At 36.7% G+C, this 17,037-nt stretch overlaps 1 protein-coding gene and 1 long non-coding RNA gene across 15 annotated transcripts in view; one reads left to right on the top strand and one right to left on the bottom strand.

Moving 5' to 3' along the window:
• Positions 1-17,037, top strand: part of Atg10 (autophagy related 10) — a 273,358-nt gene that overhangs the window by 227,255 nt on the left and 29,066 nt on the right. Inside the window, exon 6 of one of the 14 annotated variants that reach the window (XM_074077170.1) lies at positions 8,772-12,897. The exons of 12 other annotated variants lie outside the window; for them this stretch is intronic. In XM_074077170.1, the coding sequence (XP_073933271.1) occupies positions 8,772-8,870 (99 nt within the window). In that variant the 3' untranslated portion in view covers positions 8,871-12,897. One more of the 14 variants, XM_074077168.1, reaches the window with a different exon arrangement.
• LOC141424178 (uncharacterized) overlaps positions 1-17,037 on the bottom strand; it is a 51,692-nt gene that overhangs the window by 24,644 nt on the left and 10,011 nt on the right. The gene's annotated exons all lie outside the window — the stretch shown is intronic.

Genomic DNA, 17,037 nt, shown 5'->3' with positions numbered 1-17,037 from the left:
AGATTATTGGGGGACAATTTTACTTTCTGAACCATGTGGTCTTTTCTGCTCCAGGTTCAACATACTTTTTTCTCCATTCCTAATTCTTTTCATCTATCCTAATTTTTTTGGAGGGGGGGAGTGAATAGCCCTGAATTCATCAATCTTATTTCCATCTTCCTTTTTGGACAGAAATATCATAGCTATTATAACTTACTTTTATTAAACACATTTAATTGTTTTGGGCACAATACCAGGAAGGAATGGTGGAGCTAAACCCATCATCACTGAAATATGTCATTTTCCTTCATCTCCTATTTACTATCCAGATCTGAGGTTATTTTTCCACAAATTCAGAGTCTCTTTTTCTCTCATATGTAGTTAACAATCTGAATGACACATTCTTTATAGTACCACAATAATTCCATCCATTACTTCACTTAATTTATGGGAATGCTAACACCAAAATCGATAAACATTATTTCTGAAATGTCAGGAGTGTTAATGGTGTGATTAAAAAAAGAAAAAGATTCTAAAATCTCTCTGCTCAGAACCCTTTGATATACCGTTGTTGAGGCACACCTAACCAAAGCTGTGGTATGGAAGGCTTAAATCATTAAGACTCCGTCAACTTTAAAAATGTGTGTCAGAAGCTATTTTTAGCTTTACGGATCTTTTGTGCCATATTGTGGAATTCTGTTAGCAGAGAGAGGGAGAGACTACATGTCTTGGAGAATATTGTCTCAGGTTGTTTTGAGACATATCAACAGTTGCTAAGGAACCATCACTAATGCTTCTGGGAAATTCTGTAATATTTCACTTAGAAATTGGGAGAAATTTTTATAGAGCAAATCTTCTTAGACAAGGAAAGCATATGAAGGGTGACATCAGGGAACAGTTTCAAAGTAGAAAAAGTATTTTAAAGTTTCCTAGAAGATTGAGTTTAAATGGAGCTTCCTCACACTATATAATCTCCTCTTACAGAATCCTGGAAGCTTTCATTTATATCTGATTTTAGAACAAGTAGCATTTTAAAATCTGGTCACATTTCAGTTTGTTTTCCATGATTGATGCTTTAAAATGGAGATTCACATTTCTTTTTACATGGAGAATTAATTAACATGCTAGAATTGTAGTTTCACTGATTCCCTTCTCTTTTAGTGAAAGCTATATTAATAGTAAACATTTTAGAGGCACTAATGGTTTACTAGCTCCTACAGAGACCTTGGCATGTAATGGTATTATAACCCAAATAATTCTCTCTTACTAGTGTGGCTTTCTAGATAGTGAACAGACTTTCACAAGCCATTTTTCCTGAGGCTTATGTTGCTGAGGAGTCAGGCTAGTAGGCTAACTCCAGTTCCTCTACACTACCCCTTAGAGGACTGTTGAATCCATGACTAGCAGCATGTTCACACTCATTCGCTGCTGTCAACCTGGCCACAGACAGGCTTCCCTCACATGGGAACATTACTTTTAGACAAGCCAATTTTAACTAAACTGTTTGATCTACCTGTGTTATTACTTTTGGACCTACTAGAATCAGAGGAGGGGATAGAAATGATTTTTTTTCTTTCCCTTTCTCATTTCCAAACACTAAATGAGCACCTAGTATGAATAAGTTGCTATGATTAGTGTTGGGAAGACAGGTCTGAAAAAAGCATTGCAAAACAATAAGCTCATAGCCACTGTAATGGTGTATAGCAGACTAGAAAAGGAACAGGGCAGTTTTTCTTTTGGGGACAATAGCAAAGGCCTCCTAATGGTGTAATCTTCCAGCTCAGTAGGAGTTTGTTGGCATGCACATTATGAAGAGGGAAGGGGGAGTAAGTGGTATGTGAAGGGTCCCAAGGCCATTACCAGGGAACAGACCCATGCTGGAGCCTGGAGCACGGGAGAAGGTGAGGCAGAGCAGGACAGGCTGGCAGCAGTCATATCATGAAAGGCTTGTTTATCCCATGAGCAGCGATTCTCCAATTCCTTTTTAGATAGAGCCCCCCCCCCCTTTTTAAACAATTATCACAATGAGCCAATAGTGATGGAGATAAAGAAGGAATAATATTAAGAGTAAAATAACATTAGAGGGAAATACTAAGAGATAAAATGTGTAAGACTTGGTAAAGAGACTGGAGGGGGTGCAGATTCAGGAAGTACATGTTCCACCCTTCTCCCAGTGCATACTTTTCTTTGTGGGTACTGGGGTTTTAAACTCAGAGCCTCATGCTTGCTACACAGGTGCTCTACCACTTGAGCCACTCTGCCAGTGCTTTTTTTGTGTGTGTGTTGGGTATTTTTGAGATCGGATCTCACTTTCATTTTGCCCGGGCTGGCCTCGAACTGTGATCCTCCTAATCTCTGCCTCCTGAGTAGCTTGGATTACAGATGTGAGCTACCAGAACCTGGCCTCATACTTCTTCCTCTTATATTCTCCATCTCTCTTATGGCCCCTATTATATACCATGCTGTTTTATGAGTCTAGAAACTGCTTAAGGATATCTTTCTCCTACTGAAGTTCAATCTCCTCTATAGTAGGAGCTGTCTTTTGTTTTGTTTTGTTTTGTGTAACATACATAAGCATCTGCATAAATAAGGACTTCATTGACATGAACTAACACAGACAACAAGTCTTGTTGTTGCTACTCTGAGGCTTTTCCAACAGCCAGGAAAGCCAACCACCAAAATAGCATCAGACCGATTGACAGGACTCAGAATCTACAATGCAGAGGCAGTTCAAGGACCTGATACTGATGAGGTAAGATGTGGACATGAAAAATAAGTTAAAAAATGAAAATGATGATAGCAAATGATGATTGCAGATGCTAAGTGCCACATGAATGATTCAGGCTGCTACATGATAAAGAAATATAAAGGAGACACAGAAGGCCATAGCCCTTAGGTATATTATTAGCAAACTCAGCATTAAGTCCAAGTCTGAAGCCCTGACTTTGCACTCCAATCAGCATATCAACCAAACAACGTTTTGCTAGTCTTTTAGTAACTATGTTAACAGGGGAACTTGTATCAGTGGTGCATTAAAGGTCATGACTGAAATAGGCCAAAATGTGATATTGATTAGTGCAGTTCTCCCTGTGTTAGAGAAACAGAAGCTAGCAGAGAAAATATCTGATGCTTTGACTGGCGCCGTCTCTCAGTGCTGTACAAAGAGCAGCAGCATGCTTGGTGATTTTGTGCTTGGATTAGCTGTCATCTAGATGGAGACAAATTGTTGATCATCACAACATGATATGGAGTGTGTTGCATACATGCAAGTTCCTTGTAAAGATGGAAGAAAACACAGAATTATTCATACTAGACAACTACCTGTAGACCAACCCATAGATTGTATATATTGGAAGGCATAAAAACTGTCTGACACTATTTTTCCTCTGACATGGCAAGACAGTTCATAGTTAGTGATATTGCAACTTCCCAATTTAAGAAAGGAACTAATTAAACAAGAAGCAGTATAAAATAGTGGCTAAGAGCATTTGATTTAGAACCAAATTGCCTGTGTCCAATGCTAGCTTTCCACATGAGTTGTGAAACCTGGACCAAGATAACTGAGTCTTTCTGTGCCTCAGTTTCTGCAAATGGTCAAACTGGGGTCATACTACTTCATGAAGTTTTTCCATAGAATAAATGCAATATTAAATAACTGTTTAGAATAGATGCTAGCACATAGTATGTAATTACACAGTAAATATTAGTTATTACTGTTATTAATGATCTTATCACAAGTTGCTAATAAACCTAGCCTTCAAGTCATTCACCAAATTTAAAATTAACACTTCTATGTGGCTGTTACAGGACATAAGCTTAGGTACAAATAACTTTATGTAGAGATAGATTCAAGGTTTTATTTTGCTATCAAACAGTCATCATTTGGTGGACCATCTGGTAGTGATTATAGCTTTATGGAAATCTGCCACTGAGGTAAACAGCTACCCACATGGAGATTGCCCCAGGCTCTGGTAGAAGGCATTCTTCAGGATTTCAAAGGCACATCAACTGTGCAGTTGCACAGGCATGAGTGGAATTGTACGTGCCAGGATAACAATCAGGGCATATTGTTCTTTCAGGTTTCAAAGAAAACAAGTGTCATGCTTAAAAAATTTATTCACACCATCCCTGATACACTCCTAAGAATAGTATTATAATTTGTATGCCATATACTTGGTTTCAACAAGGCATTTAATTCTTTTAAGCAAGTTGGTAGGATAGAAATTCTGCAAAGACAGGCTGTGTGGGGAAGTTCATAAGCAACATTTGTTTACTCTTCAAAGAAATGATGGTGAGAGTTATAGATGCAGACAAGAGATAGCAAATGTATTTATAGTGACTCATAGTACCAAACAAGGCTACATTCATATGCCATTATCATTTACTTTCTGTTTTTTATTTGTTTGTTTATTCTTAAATGCCCTTTGTTGCCTTCAAAGATTGGAATTCAGGTATTAACATGAAGGTTAGGTCAGATAAGAGTGCGTCTAATCTCTACTGTATTTAGATGGCAAAAGCAAATTATTTGGAATATAAATAATCTTATTACATATTGTTTGCATGCTAGTGTCTGTGGCTCTTAGAATGATTTATAGCATTGGTTAGGTTGGTTTGCTAAGTTGTGCATCACTTTGGTCACATTATCAATCCCTAAGCAGAGAAAGATTCTCTGAAATTTCTGTGGATCACCTCTGAATGTTACAGATAAGTTTCATCATCTCAGCCAGCACCATCTCTCACAATCAATCAGCCAAAACTAACAAATAGAGATTTAGTGGTGTTGTATGTAAAAGGCAGTGTGAGAGACAACATTGTTCAGGAAATAGAAACCTGTAGCATGGTCTCTTTTCTCCATAGATGGGTCATAATGCACAGACAGCAGAATTAATCTATAACAACAAGTTACATAATAAAACAACCTTTACAGTCTTATATGTGTGCTAAAGGCAGTATGCGATAAAGTCAGGCCATTGATAGAGATTTTAAGAAGAGACTTTGTTTATTGTGAGCTGAAAGCCAAAATTACTCTAGGAAGATTCTTTTCGGGGGCGGGGGAGGGAGAGAGAGAGATTATCTTTAGAAGTTTACTAGACAGGGAAAACAGAAGTGAGGAAACAGTAGGCATACTAGGAATAGAAAACAAAACAGAATCAAGAGCATAAATGCATGGAGCTGGGCTCTATAGCAGGGGACAGCATACCCTTGGCGATATGTAGCAGTAGGTCAGGGTGTGACAAGACCCAGGATGACTTATAGGTTGACAGAATATGAGCAACACAAGAAGTTTTGTTACTGTGTTTGCTGCTGTGTATTTAAGGTTTAGAATAAGCATTGGCATGTGGTAGGTGCTCCATGAAGCCTTCTTTACTATATTAGGAGAGCTCTGACAGGTGATTAGGATGAAAATGAGTTTGTACTAGCTCGCAAGGGAAGCAGAGGGCCTTGAAATTTAAACTTCAATATATAGCTGTGGGGTTTTTACCTAGAGTCCCAAATCCCCAGGCTTCAGGGTATATGTGAACCCCTTGAAAAATAGGCAAAGCCAACATGCATTAATTAGGCATTGTTCTGAGGTCCATAGCTCTCACTGGCTGTTGAAAGGGATCCATGCCCCCCAATTGGTTAAGCTTTACCTAATAAGTAAAGGAGTAACACGGGATAATTTTAAGCAAGGGAGTGACAGCGCATTGATACTTGGAGCTATGAATCAGATCTCTGTGTGCAGAGGGAGGGAGAGAATGGAGAACCTAGAAAATACGCTTTGGAGAACCCCAGGTGGGGGCTTGTCATCAAGGCGGTAGAGAAAAGGCAGAGTGTTTGAAGGAAAGCTATGCATCAGGAGGATACTGACAAAGTGCTAGCTTTGGAGAAATGGGGGTTGGGACTCAGTCTCCAAAGAAATCCATCAATAAATATTTATTTACTCAAGCCTCTTAAGACTTCACCACTTTGGTTTAAGGCTTTCATATAAGGCCTCTATTCTTGTCACAATGGGAAGTTAAGTCTTCCTTTGATGACCTGATTAGACAAATTGGGGCGCCCCCCATGTAATTAAAAATGGGGACATACGTTACAGTAAGTCCACCTTATGTGTGGGTTTACTGCATATGGTTTTGACCAAGTGTGGTTAAAAAAAACCATAATCCCCACACAGGCATTACACAACTCAGTTGATGCTGAAAAGCTCTTTGTCCGTCCTGCATTGTTGTCAGTTGTGTTTAAATTGTGTGATCTGCTGAGTGTTCCTTTGCCTTAATTTTGTGAAAATATACCTCTCCAAAAGCAAATAGTTGCTCCAAAGCAAGGTATGAGTTATAATAATCTTCCCAAGCCAAAAAAGACACATAATGTGCTTAACTGAAGCGACAAAGTGAAAATTTCAGATTTGTTGAAAAGGCAGCCTGTCTTTAGCAAAAGGGGGATGGCATTATGAGGAAAATGAATCAAGAATCTTCATTACAGCACTGAACTCTGTGCATCCTAAGTATTTGCAGTTTTTTCTCAGTGGCATTCTCCTTGGAACCAGATGCCTACAGATACCAAGGGTGTACTGTACATTGTACATTGTAAACTTACACGAATGCTGGAATTATATTAGTTTCTTTCAAAAGTATCTGATTTCAATTTTCTATTTTGATTCATGGTAGCTAAAATTTCTTTAAATATTTTGGTTGCCTCTCCATATGGCAGGTATTTAGTCAACCAATAAGCCGTTGCAATTTCTCAGTGCCAAAAAAATCCCAAGCAAAGAGATTTCAGGCTTTATAGGTGTTCCAGAAATGGTAAGAGTCATTCACTGTGTCAGTGCAAATTAGTTTGGAATGATCACATTTAATGTAAAAGAATAACAAAGTCTTGAAAAATAATCCAGCAATTGACCATGTAGTCAAAAAATCTTCTAATTTCCCCTCAGGTTATGCACAAATTTGGGACAATAACTTTACAGGAAAACTCACATTTGCCATCAATCATGTGAGTCCATAGGGAAAAGGTGCCTCCTAGGTTTTAAGTTGACTCCATGTACTGTTAGCAGATCACCACATTTAGAAGGCAGAAGTCAAGAGGGCATTGTGGAAAGGAGATTTTCTTAAAAGGGAAAAGCACTTTGCTTTCCAAGCAGATTCCAGCTGTTGCTTCTTAGGCACACCACAAATGGTTTCAAAACCAAAATGGCCTTTGCCCCATTATCAGATGAGAAGATGGCTGGATACACTGGCTGTGATCTCTGCTGCTTTAGCGTATGCCAGTCTGTTACAGACAACCTCCTTCTCTGCCAGTTTCCACAACAGCAGGTACATTGAGTGTCTCTGAGCCTTCCTGGTGATGGATGGCTCTCTGGCGGTCTCTGGTGGTGAACATTATGTATGTTTCCAGAGGAAAAATGCTTGACTATTAGAGGAAACAAAACAAAAAACAATTGAACAAATATGCTAAAATCGTCTAGTGTGAACCTAAGTTCCAATGCTAACTTCTTGCTATGTTGTTTATATGTAATATAGTGCAGCATCTTACAATGAGTTGTCCATATGGTATTTACTGTCATTTGGTGGAGGAAGGAGAAGAATTAATTCCTTAAAGTCAGCTTGTACTGTGTGTGTGTGTGTGTGTGTGTGTGTGTGTGTGTGTGTGTGTGTATGTATAATTCCCCCAAACTCACATTTCTCTGATCGTTTTTCTAACAGGCAAGTCTCAAGATGTGTGTGTATTTGTAGGTGTATGGAATTGTGTTGTTAACTTTTTGATTGCCAGCACTCCATAAATCTGAACATTAAGACTTTTAATTATTATAGTTATAAATGTCCATAGTAGCAGCTTGCAATCTTGCACCAGTCAGTAAATTGGAGATATTGATTTGTTATATTATTAAAGAGAGTTGGTATATATGTTTTAATATATACATCAACACACTGCATGCACTAGGCGCACGCGTGTTCTTTTTACTTCTTTTTGTCCATTTTAATTCTTGGTCAAGAGGACCATTTATAAACACTGAAATAAACATCATCCATTAGTCAGTTCAGTCTTCCCTGAAGTATTAGTATTCTAAACAACCTTATTACCAAAGCATTATTTTGGTACTTTCTAGCATTGCTATACTGAAACACAGCTTTATGCAATTAGGATTATAATTGAAGCTTTATTACAATGATATATAACTTGTATCATCCTAATAAAAGTTCCTGTACATAGCAGTGCTTTAATAATCCTGTTTCTGTAACCGTGATTCCTTAGTAATAGAGCTTCTCTCATAGCAACTTCATTATTAGGAAATGATTTCAGTAATAGAAATGCAAATAAAGATTTTGAAAGGAGCATTTTATGCATGGCTCTATTACTGACCTGCTATCTTTTCATGCATTATATCTAATCATTATAAACCTACCATGTAGGTTATAGTTATGCTTATTACCATCCTGTTATGTTTTAGCATTTGTGTCCTTCCAAATTATTGAAATTAACTGCCATTTTAAAATAAAATTCAAGGGTTAAAATAATTTAAATTTTAATTAAATTTTGTTTCTAAACATTAAAAGCATTTCATATAAACTTCTCTAATATTTATTGTACTAGAGATTGAGTGGACCAATGGCATTAAACTGGAGAACTATATATATGTTCCCCTAGGTGTTCATGAAGACTTCCCAAAGGGTATGTGGGCATGTAAGTTTTATAGGAATCAATTTCTAGATCTTGTACTTCTATATGCATCCTCTTGAAAAATCCATCTCCCTGAAAAAGTCACTTGTGGTTGAGATTTCTCTTTTCTTTTCCCCTTTTTGCCCTTCTTCCAGTATACAAAAGAAAAGCACAGACTGGCAAGAGTGACTGAAGTGGTTGGCACCTGCCTAGCAAGCTCAAGTTCAACCCCTAGTGCTGCCAAAAAAATCTAAACCAAAACGAAACAAAACAAAATAAAGGCACATCCTGTATCCATTCATGACATATTGTTTACCTGGGACACTGAACAAAAGAGAAATTTGATGACCTCTTCATTCAAGGCATCCCCAGACCCCAATTCATATTTTTAAGTCAGAAAGTAGAAGGTAGTGTTTAAGTGCCTGGGATGTGGAGCCAAAGAGTGTATATGGATGGATCCAAAATCTACAACTTGCTAGCTATGTGACCATGAGGAGTTGTTGAAGCTGTCTTCACCTTAATTTCTGCATCTATAAAACTGGGAATAAAAGTAGTAAGGTATTGTGAGGATTCAGTTGATTTACACACCTATGAAAAAAAGAATGTGCTACATAAAAATTATGTATATATTATATGAAAAGTATGTAGTATAAAAAGTATATGTACTATAAAAAGTTATATAATGCTATTGACTCACTATTTCTAAAATTATTTTACTTTGTATGATTATTTGTTTATTAAAATTTATAATATATTATCCACTTGCCAGTACTCAGAGAGATCAGGAGGATTGAGGTTTGAGGTCATCCTGGGCAAATAGACCATAAGGCCCTATCTCAAAAATACCCAACACAAAAGAAAAAAAGGCTGGTGGAGTGGCTCAAGTGGTAGGGCACCTGCCTAGCAAATGTAAGGCTTTGAGTCCAAACCCCAGTACTGGCAAATATATATATATCTATATATATATAGATATAGATATATATATATTTATGTTGTTTTGATCAACTGAGTATTAGTGATAATTACAATGACAACTCAGTCAGACATCTAAGTTAATACAATAAAATGGTCACAGGAAATTTTAAAACATAAACTCTTTTCTCTATTTTTTTGCTTTACAAGATGATCAATAAAAAGCTTTTAAGCATAAAATATACATTAGGATAAAGTTCTTTGAGAGAAGCAGAATGGTGATGTGAAATCAAGGAGAAAAATATAAACTATCTAATTGTTCATATAGTTTTAAATGAATGATGGTAGATGTTAATTTTCAGTTGAATGCATTTAAGAGAGTGATGTAATGGTAATATTTAAAATTGTCAATATGTACCATGCGCTGGAAAGAACATCATTTGCAACTATTTAATGAAAAACTTTAAAGATCAATTTATGTGTCTATGGATATATTTGTCTATATATACTTAGGGTGTTTTGCAAACAAAAAGATTGAAAGTCATTGAGATAAACACTGATTTATAGAAGTAAAGATGTAAGTGAAAGCAGAGATATAAAATTACCTATGTAATTTATGTTTTTCTGAGTACCAGCTATGAATACTTTCCTTACCAAGTTGGGAAACTAAGTAAATTATAGAAGTCTGAAGTTCTCCTGGCAGAATGTGGGTTTGATCTGCTAGGCTGACTTGACTGAAATATGTCCAGTATTTCACAGAAAAGGTCAGTGCTCAGTTATTAGTTTGTTATACTTGAGTGGGAGCCCTTGCCTTGGAAGTGGGTACTAGACTTGTGCTTTGCTGTGTTTGTGGAAGACATCCTCTGTGAGTGGATTGCTACTCTGAGCTAGTGATGGAGAAGCTGAACTGCCTGGCTGGTGGTGTTCCCAAGACAATTTGACTTCATGGCTTCCAGTAGAGTACCAGGTAGAACAAGGAAGAATAAATAGACCTTTTATGAGGAATATGCTAGAACTAAACTATTTTCTCCTTAGAAAACTCAATGTGGAAAAAGTGTGCATGACCTAAAGTGTGTTTAATGCTAATTTTATTTGTGAATTTGACATGTCCAATTTTATCTTCATTTTATTTTATGCCATGCTTCATGTTGAAAGTTTAGATGTCACTTTGTTACTGTCCATGTCAGCATAGCTACAGTTGTTAAATGTAATGAATATACAATTTTATGTGCTTGTTTTTATACTTAATATTATTTTTCAGACACCTGCCAAGGAAAATAAACTTTTTCAGAGGGGTGATATATTAGTACTGTAGTCATGTTTATAACAACTTGTACAGGATTTGAGGTGAACATGAGCTTCAGTTAATGTGATTTGTTATGTCCTATTTTTATGGCCCTTTGAGACCAAATCACCAGCTTGTTGGATATTCATATCAGATAACACAGGCCTGCTTTTAGATTTAGGAGCCTTGGAACAAACTATTTTTGAAGTTACCCTTGCCCTAGCCAATCTGGAAAAGTACCATCAGGGGGCATACGTTTCCAAGCACTGGAGGCAGACATCCAACCTCACCCCAAGCACTAACCCTTCTTATGTTCTCCTTCACCAAGTCAGTTATTCCTGAGTATTGCCCAAAAGTCAAAAGTGGCATAAAGCCTAAGATAGTTGCCTGGAGTCTTTATAGAGTCTATGTGGGATTTTTTTTGTGAAATATTCCAAAGGAGATTTAATTAGAATATTAAGACAGGGCTACTTAAAACAGTAAGGAACTAGGAAAGCAGTTTGTGTATATGGCAATATAAATTAATTGAAACTTTTTGGAAGGAAATGTGATATAAATATTCCCACTGTTTTACCTCATTCCTGAAATTTTATTATAAGAAAATAATTTACTGGGAAGAATATATTCATCGGGGGTGTGTTTGTATGTATAAATATAAATATGTATATATATGCACACAATTTATGATAGTGCAAAAATGGAAAATGATCTAAATGTCTAGCAGTGTAATAACATTAAAATGCATTATGATATATTAACTAGGTGGAATATTAGGTAGCTAAAGAGGAAATTGCTAATAAAATGATTATGCAAAATATAGAAAAGTATATGAAATAATATTAAGAGGCAGGAAGAAATATTTGATCACAAAATTATATATTAGTTGAGTATTAAGTAACTTTTATACATAGATAAGCAAATAGATGCCAATAAAACTTGAAAAGAAATCAGCCTTTAAGAGGAAGGAGAAGAGTGCTAAAGGATGACTTAGTCTGAAGCTTTTATTGAACACTGCTGGTCTGAAAGGCTACTGGGGAGAAAATGATGGTGAGCTCAGAGCTCTGCCTTTAAATCAAGGTTCATCTCATGAGTTCATATCATAATCCTGTGTCTTTCCTGGAAGTACTAGTTTTCTTTAAGGGTCTTATACTGTCTTTTGGGCTCCTAGGCTTTCTTGTCTAGAAAACACTGAACTAAATCGAAACTATAAAAAAACAATTCTCAGAACTCCAATGCAAGTTAATTCGATGAAATGTCAGAAATTGATACGGTTGGAAAATGGGGTTAGGCTGGTTTTTTTTTTGCCTTGACATTATTAAGTTGCTTAAAATTTTAATAAATGATTAAAAAATAAACTTCCATTCTTGCCCATATATATCCATTTATTCCTTTCTCCAGTACTTGCTTGCAAAATACCAGAATATAATTATTGTCTGGACTACTCCATGATGCTATTTTTCTATAGAGGAGTATGAGTTCTTCATATGGCAGGCTGCTAATAGTATTGTTTTTTGTTTCATGGTTTCAAATTATTAGTATTCTGGAAAGTGAAGGAAAACATCTCATTGTAGCTAAGTTTTTTATAGGTCAGATTTTTACCTAATATTTTTCATTATTAGAAGGGTAATCACGGATTTTGCAATGAGTTTATCACATCCCTGGGAATATTCTTCACAGAGCCTCTTTTGAGAGAGCTTCTAAAGACAAAAACTAATTTTAGCTTAACAAAATCACTGGGAAATCTGCTTCAGGGAATAAAAGGAATCTTCTTATTATCAAAGTTAGATAAGAAGCAGGAAGAGCTCAACTGTTCGGAGCTATAGCTGTAAACTGGGGTGCTTTTATTAGAAATTTATACTGATTATATGGACCTAAAGAGAACCATTATGGAATGTTAAAAACTGACTTGAAGGTTCATCACTATGTTTTTCTATTGCTTTAAAATTCTATTTGGCACCAGTCTACAAAGTAATTATAATAATAGACTCCTATTTTATTTTATGTTGCTAATAAAATACCTTGCTGTGCAATAGTTGCTAGACTTTAATATCTGACTATCAATAAATTAGTTTGCTTTTTGTGAATTTGTTCTTGAAAATCATTGAATTTCCTGGTTGCTTATTCATTGTGGCATTCCCCCAACATACCTATCTTAAAAGTGGTATCATTATATTAGTATGTGTCACTGACTTAATAAACTAAAAATTGTCTCCATTCTGTGAGGAAAAAAATGAAGAATTAATGTTGAAAGGCACAGGCTCTCAATTGTTTATTTTAAGAAAAAAATAGAATAAGTGTACCCCTGTGAGTTCTGTATTTAGTTTTGTAATTAGTCTTAGCAGGTTTGACATTGAAATTGTAGCATTTAAAATTCAAAATATGCTTTCGACTCATGTTTACCCTCTTTCACATCATTCTTAATATCATTGCTTTACATCAAGGAGTTTGTTTTAGGACAAGGTCATATGATGGCATCCGTAGGGTCCAAGACTTTTTTTAAACCTTCTATGTCAGCCAGTTCTGAGTTCCAGGTATATGCCTCATAGTTCTGCAGTTCTGTAGAACAGCTCCAGAGATGGTCCAGGAGCCTTTGCCCCCAACTTTCTTACTTTTGTAGGGGAGGGAGGAAAAAATCCTTCCTCTGTCCTCATGGTTACTGGCTGGGGCCTGCAAATTAAACTGACGAAAACCAGGTTAACAAGAGAACATTTTACAAACTTACCCAAGTTTTACTATTTTAATCGTTACATTCATATAAGCCTTCATAGAAAAATGAAGACCCAAAGAAGCAATCAGAACTGTGGGCTTATGTATACTGTTTTAACACAGGATGATAAATTTTGAAGAAGTAACCAGACAGGGGGAAAGGACTTTGGGTTTCCAGGGGTAATAAATTGTGGAAAAGTAAATATAAGAGAAACTAGTGGAAAATCAGGGCTATTCTAGTACTGTCTGTTTATGAAGACCGAACTCAGTGGCGGTGGTTGTTTTCCTGGTATAGGAGAGGGTGGAGGATTCCCTTTCACAAAAGGAAATTTATGCAGATCAGAGAGAGGAAAGAGTTCTTCCTGCATTAATCCTTATAACAAGGTAGCGTATTGGGGGAAGGCACATTCTGATCCCCTTTGCTTGCCTTTTCTTCCACATCCCTCAGCATCAACCAGAGGTCAGGGAAGGTAGAGTAGGGGCTTATGGTCTGCAGAGCCAGTGCTGGACTTAATCTGTCCAAACCCTTCCCCAGCTTTGAGTCTTGAGCCTTATAGGTACCTGTGTGCATCCCATACTCCAGCATACCTCAGGCAGGGGAAAGGTGGAGAGGAATGACAGGAACTGGGTGTCATTTACCATGTGTATATTTGCAAAAGGGCAACTAACTCTGAAAAAAAAAAAAGTAAAGCAGGGACTTTGATATCAAACTTTAGATAGCTGACCTTGGGAAAGTTCATTGGCATTGCCAAGCCTCCATTTCCTCACCTTTTTACAATATTTATGTATTGACCCCTTAGTATTATTACTAGAATTAAGTGGATATCCTCACAGTGTTCAATACATGCAGTTTGTATTACTCTCTTTCAGAGGATGCCTGTGCTCACAGTCTCACTCAGACCTACCTCTCCCAATAAACTGACCACCCACACATGGGGTTCCCCACTACCTAATTCCTGTCTGCAATATATTTTTTTTGACAGCAAAGTATTTCTGGGAAGAGTGTGGCATCTTTCAGTAGTAGCCCATCATGTGTTTGTACCATCCCATTTAATCTTGCTCTTCAGTTCTCTCTGCTTTACAGTGCCATGCACAATGCATTAGCAGATCTGCATGTACTCCTAAGTGAGGGAAATGCTGTTTTACTGTGTTTTTCTTTTGAACTCAGCACATCATTGTGAACATCTCTCCTTCCTTCTATTCATGTTGGAGAAGGCTAGCCTTTTTGCCTAGGGAAGCAAGTGGTCCTCAATCTAGTACACATGTCCAGCACACTTGTGTTGATGTGGGTGCCAGGAAACTGCACAATCAACAAATAACAGATGTTTCTGATGGTCCTTGGATCCTACTCTGAGAAATGTGCTCTGTTTTTTTAGTCCTTATTTCTCCTGAGACTTTACTCCCACTCTTGTCCTTTTTGGTCATTTTCAATCTAACATTCTCCTTGTGATTGTTCTCTTACATCTTCAGGCTAGGTTCCTTATAACCCCCATCTCACCAAAACAGAATTGTTTTTATTTTATTCTGTTGACATGGAGAAAAAAATGGTGGGATCCTCCATTTTCAACTGCACCCTGTGCTGTCCCTCTGATGAGGCCTGAATATAGGATCTTCTGTCTGTCCCTTCTCACACTAAGGGCTTTGACTAGAGACCGAGAAACCCAGAGTGTTCTCTATTGACAGCACCTCCCAGGAGCTATCTTTTTTTAAATGAATGTTTCTACCACAACAGAACATTTTAATAAAAATATTGATATGGAACATAACATAGCTTTTAAGCAGAGACTCAGAGTCCTTTTTGTCTTCATTTAAATGTTTTATTTTTCTTTCTGTGACACCATATAAAAATCTCATCAATATACAATACAAAATCATTCTGAGCCTCAGATTTTCTCATTTTCTCTGGATGAGAGCTTTGATTAGCTTTTTACAAGTTCTTCATTAGTAATTGGGTTGCTTTTTTGTTTTTGTCTTTGGCTGTTGTCTCTAATAAGCTTATGTGCTATCAAAGGATTCTTTGAAAATGATCTGAAAGATGCTAGCTACTCTGTTATGTTATAGAATATTACAATTTAATACTCTATACAATGCAACAAGTGCCATTAGGATTAAATGTTAATTTCTTCTTGATGCTGACGGCTGAGGTGGTTATTCAGTCTTATCATCATGCCTAACCTAGTTATGCAGCCATGACTGTTTAATTAATACACATTTACATAAGCTTCTTTTCCCCCAGCAGGCTTTATAATGGTCTTGGTGGTTATCTTCTTTTCACCCTGCAAAGTATCAGCAGTGCTATTTCCATTTTATATATCAAAATACAGAGAGATTAAATTACATGCAACAAATTGATAACCGAATAAGTTTGGGAACTTAGAGTTCTGGCATATTAATCGTGTTGTTTAAACCAACAACCCATACAAACTCTGTAAATATATTCAAACTCTGCTGCTCTCTAATGTAAGAGTTAGAGTTCGGACTGTCAGAAGCCCAGAGAGGGAGACCTTTATAGATTTATGTAGGAGTTGAAGAATTAGTTTCTGGGTTATCTCTGGAACTGTTAATGGAAGGTTTGTTAGTAGGGAAGGTGATGTGTGAGAATTATTACTGTGATGTTTAACTTTCAATAAAAATTCTAGGAATCCTGGTAGTATCTGTGCAGCATATGAATTTTAAAACTGTTTTAAATTGTTTAAACCACCTTCCTACCACCATTAGACTTTCTGTTCACAAAATGTCTATAGGTGCAGCTGGAACAAAGCTGGTTCATGTGGCTCCCCTGCCCATGCCAGAAATGAGGAGAGACTTTCTGACCTTTGTGGGTACTTGGGCAAGACTTTCATTTCTTTCTCATACTTTTTTCTTAAATATTTCCTCACTGTCTTTCTGTCTGTATCCTCAGCACCCGTAAAGGGTAGAAATTTGGACTGAGGTATTTCTTCTTTTTTCAAAACTAAAATAGAATTGCCTACATTTCAAACCTTGCTTCTTCATCTCTATAGGTGTTGCTTATTTCCAGGGAATTCATGGATCATAAAGGGATTGCCTTGGTCACTTAACAATACCAACAAAACAAAATAAACAAAATTAGACTTTTGTTTCATTTCTAAATTACCAAGCTTCTCAGTTTTATGTGAAAGATGGAAGTCAGTATGCCTCTTACTTAATTCCTTTCCCACTAAACTTGGAGTGGACTATTTTTAGCTCAAACTTTTCTACCACATTCTTCTCTCTTCCTGCCCAACTCCTGCATGTCCTTTAAGGTCTGTACCAGGTGCAACATCAAATCTTCCAGAAGTCTCTATTGCTTCCCCCTACTCACCCACTTTGATGTATCCTCAATTTATACCTTTTGAGTTGTCAGCATCATACTTTTCTGTGTAGTATGGGACTTCTGTAATCTTTGAATTGCAGATGCTTTAATGGGTATGGGGAGAGAAGAGGAGATATCTTATCTCATTTGACTCAAGGTGCCTTTCACTTTATGAAAATATATACCCTATTGTACAATCTGATGT

Source organism: Castor canadensis, chromosome 6, assembly GCF_047511655.1.
Source record: "Castor canadensis chromosome 6, mCasCan1.hap1v2, whole genome shotgun sequence".
Taxonomy (NCBI): Eukaryota; Metazoa; Chordata; class Mammalia; order Rodentia; family Castoridae; genus Castor; species Castor canadensis.
The sequence above is the reverse complement of the archived record's forward strand: the minus strand, read 5'-3'. Positions and strand labels throughout refer to the sequence as shown.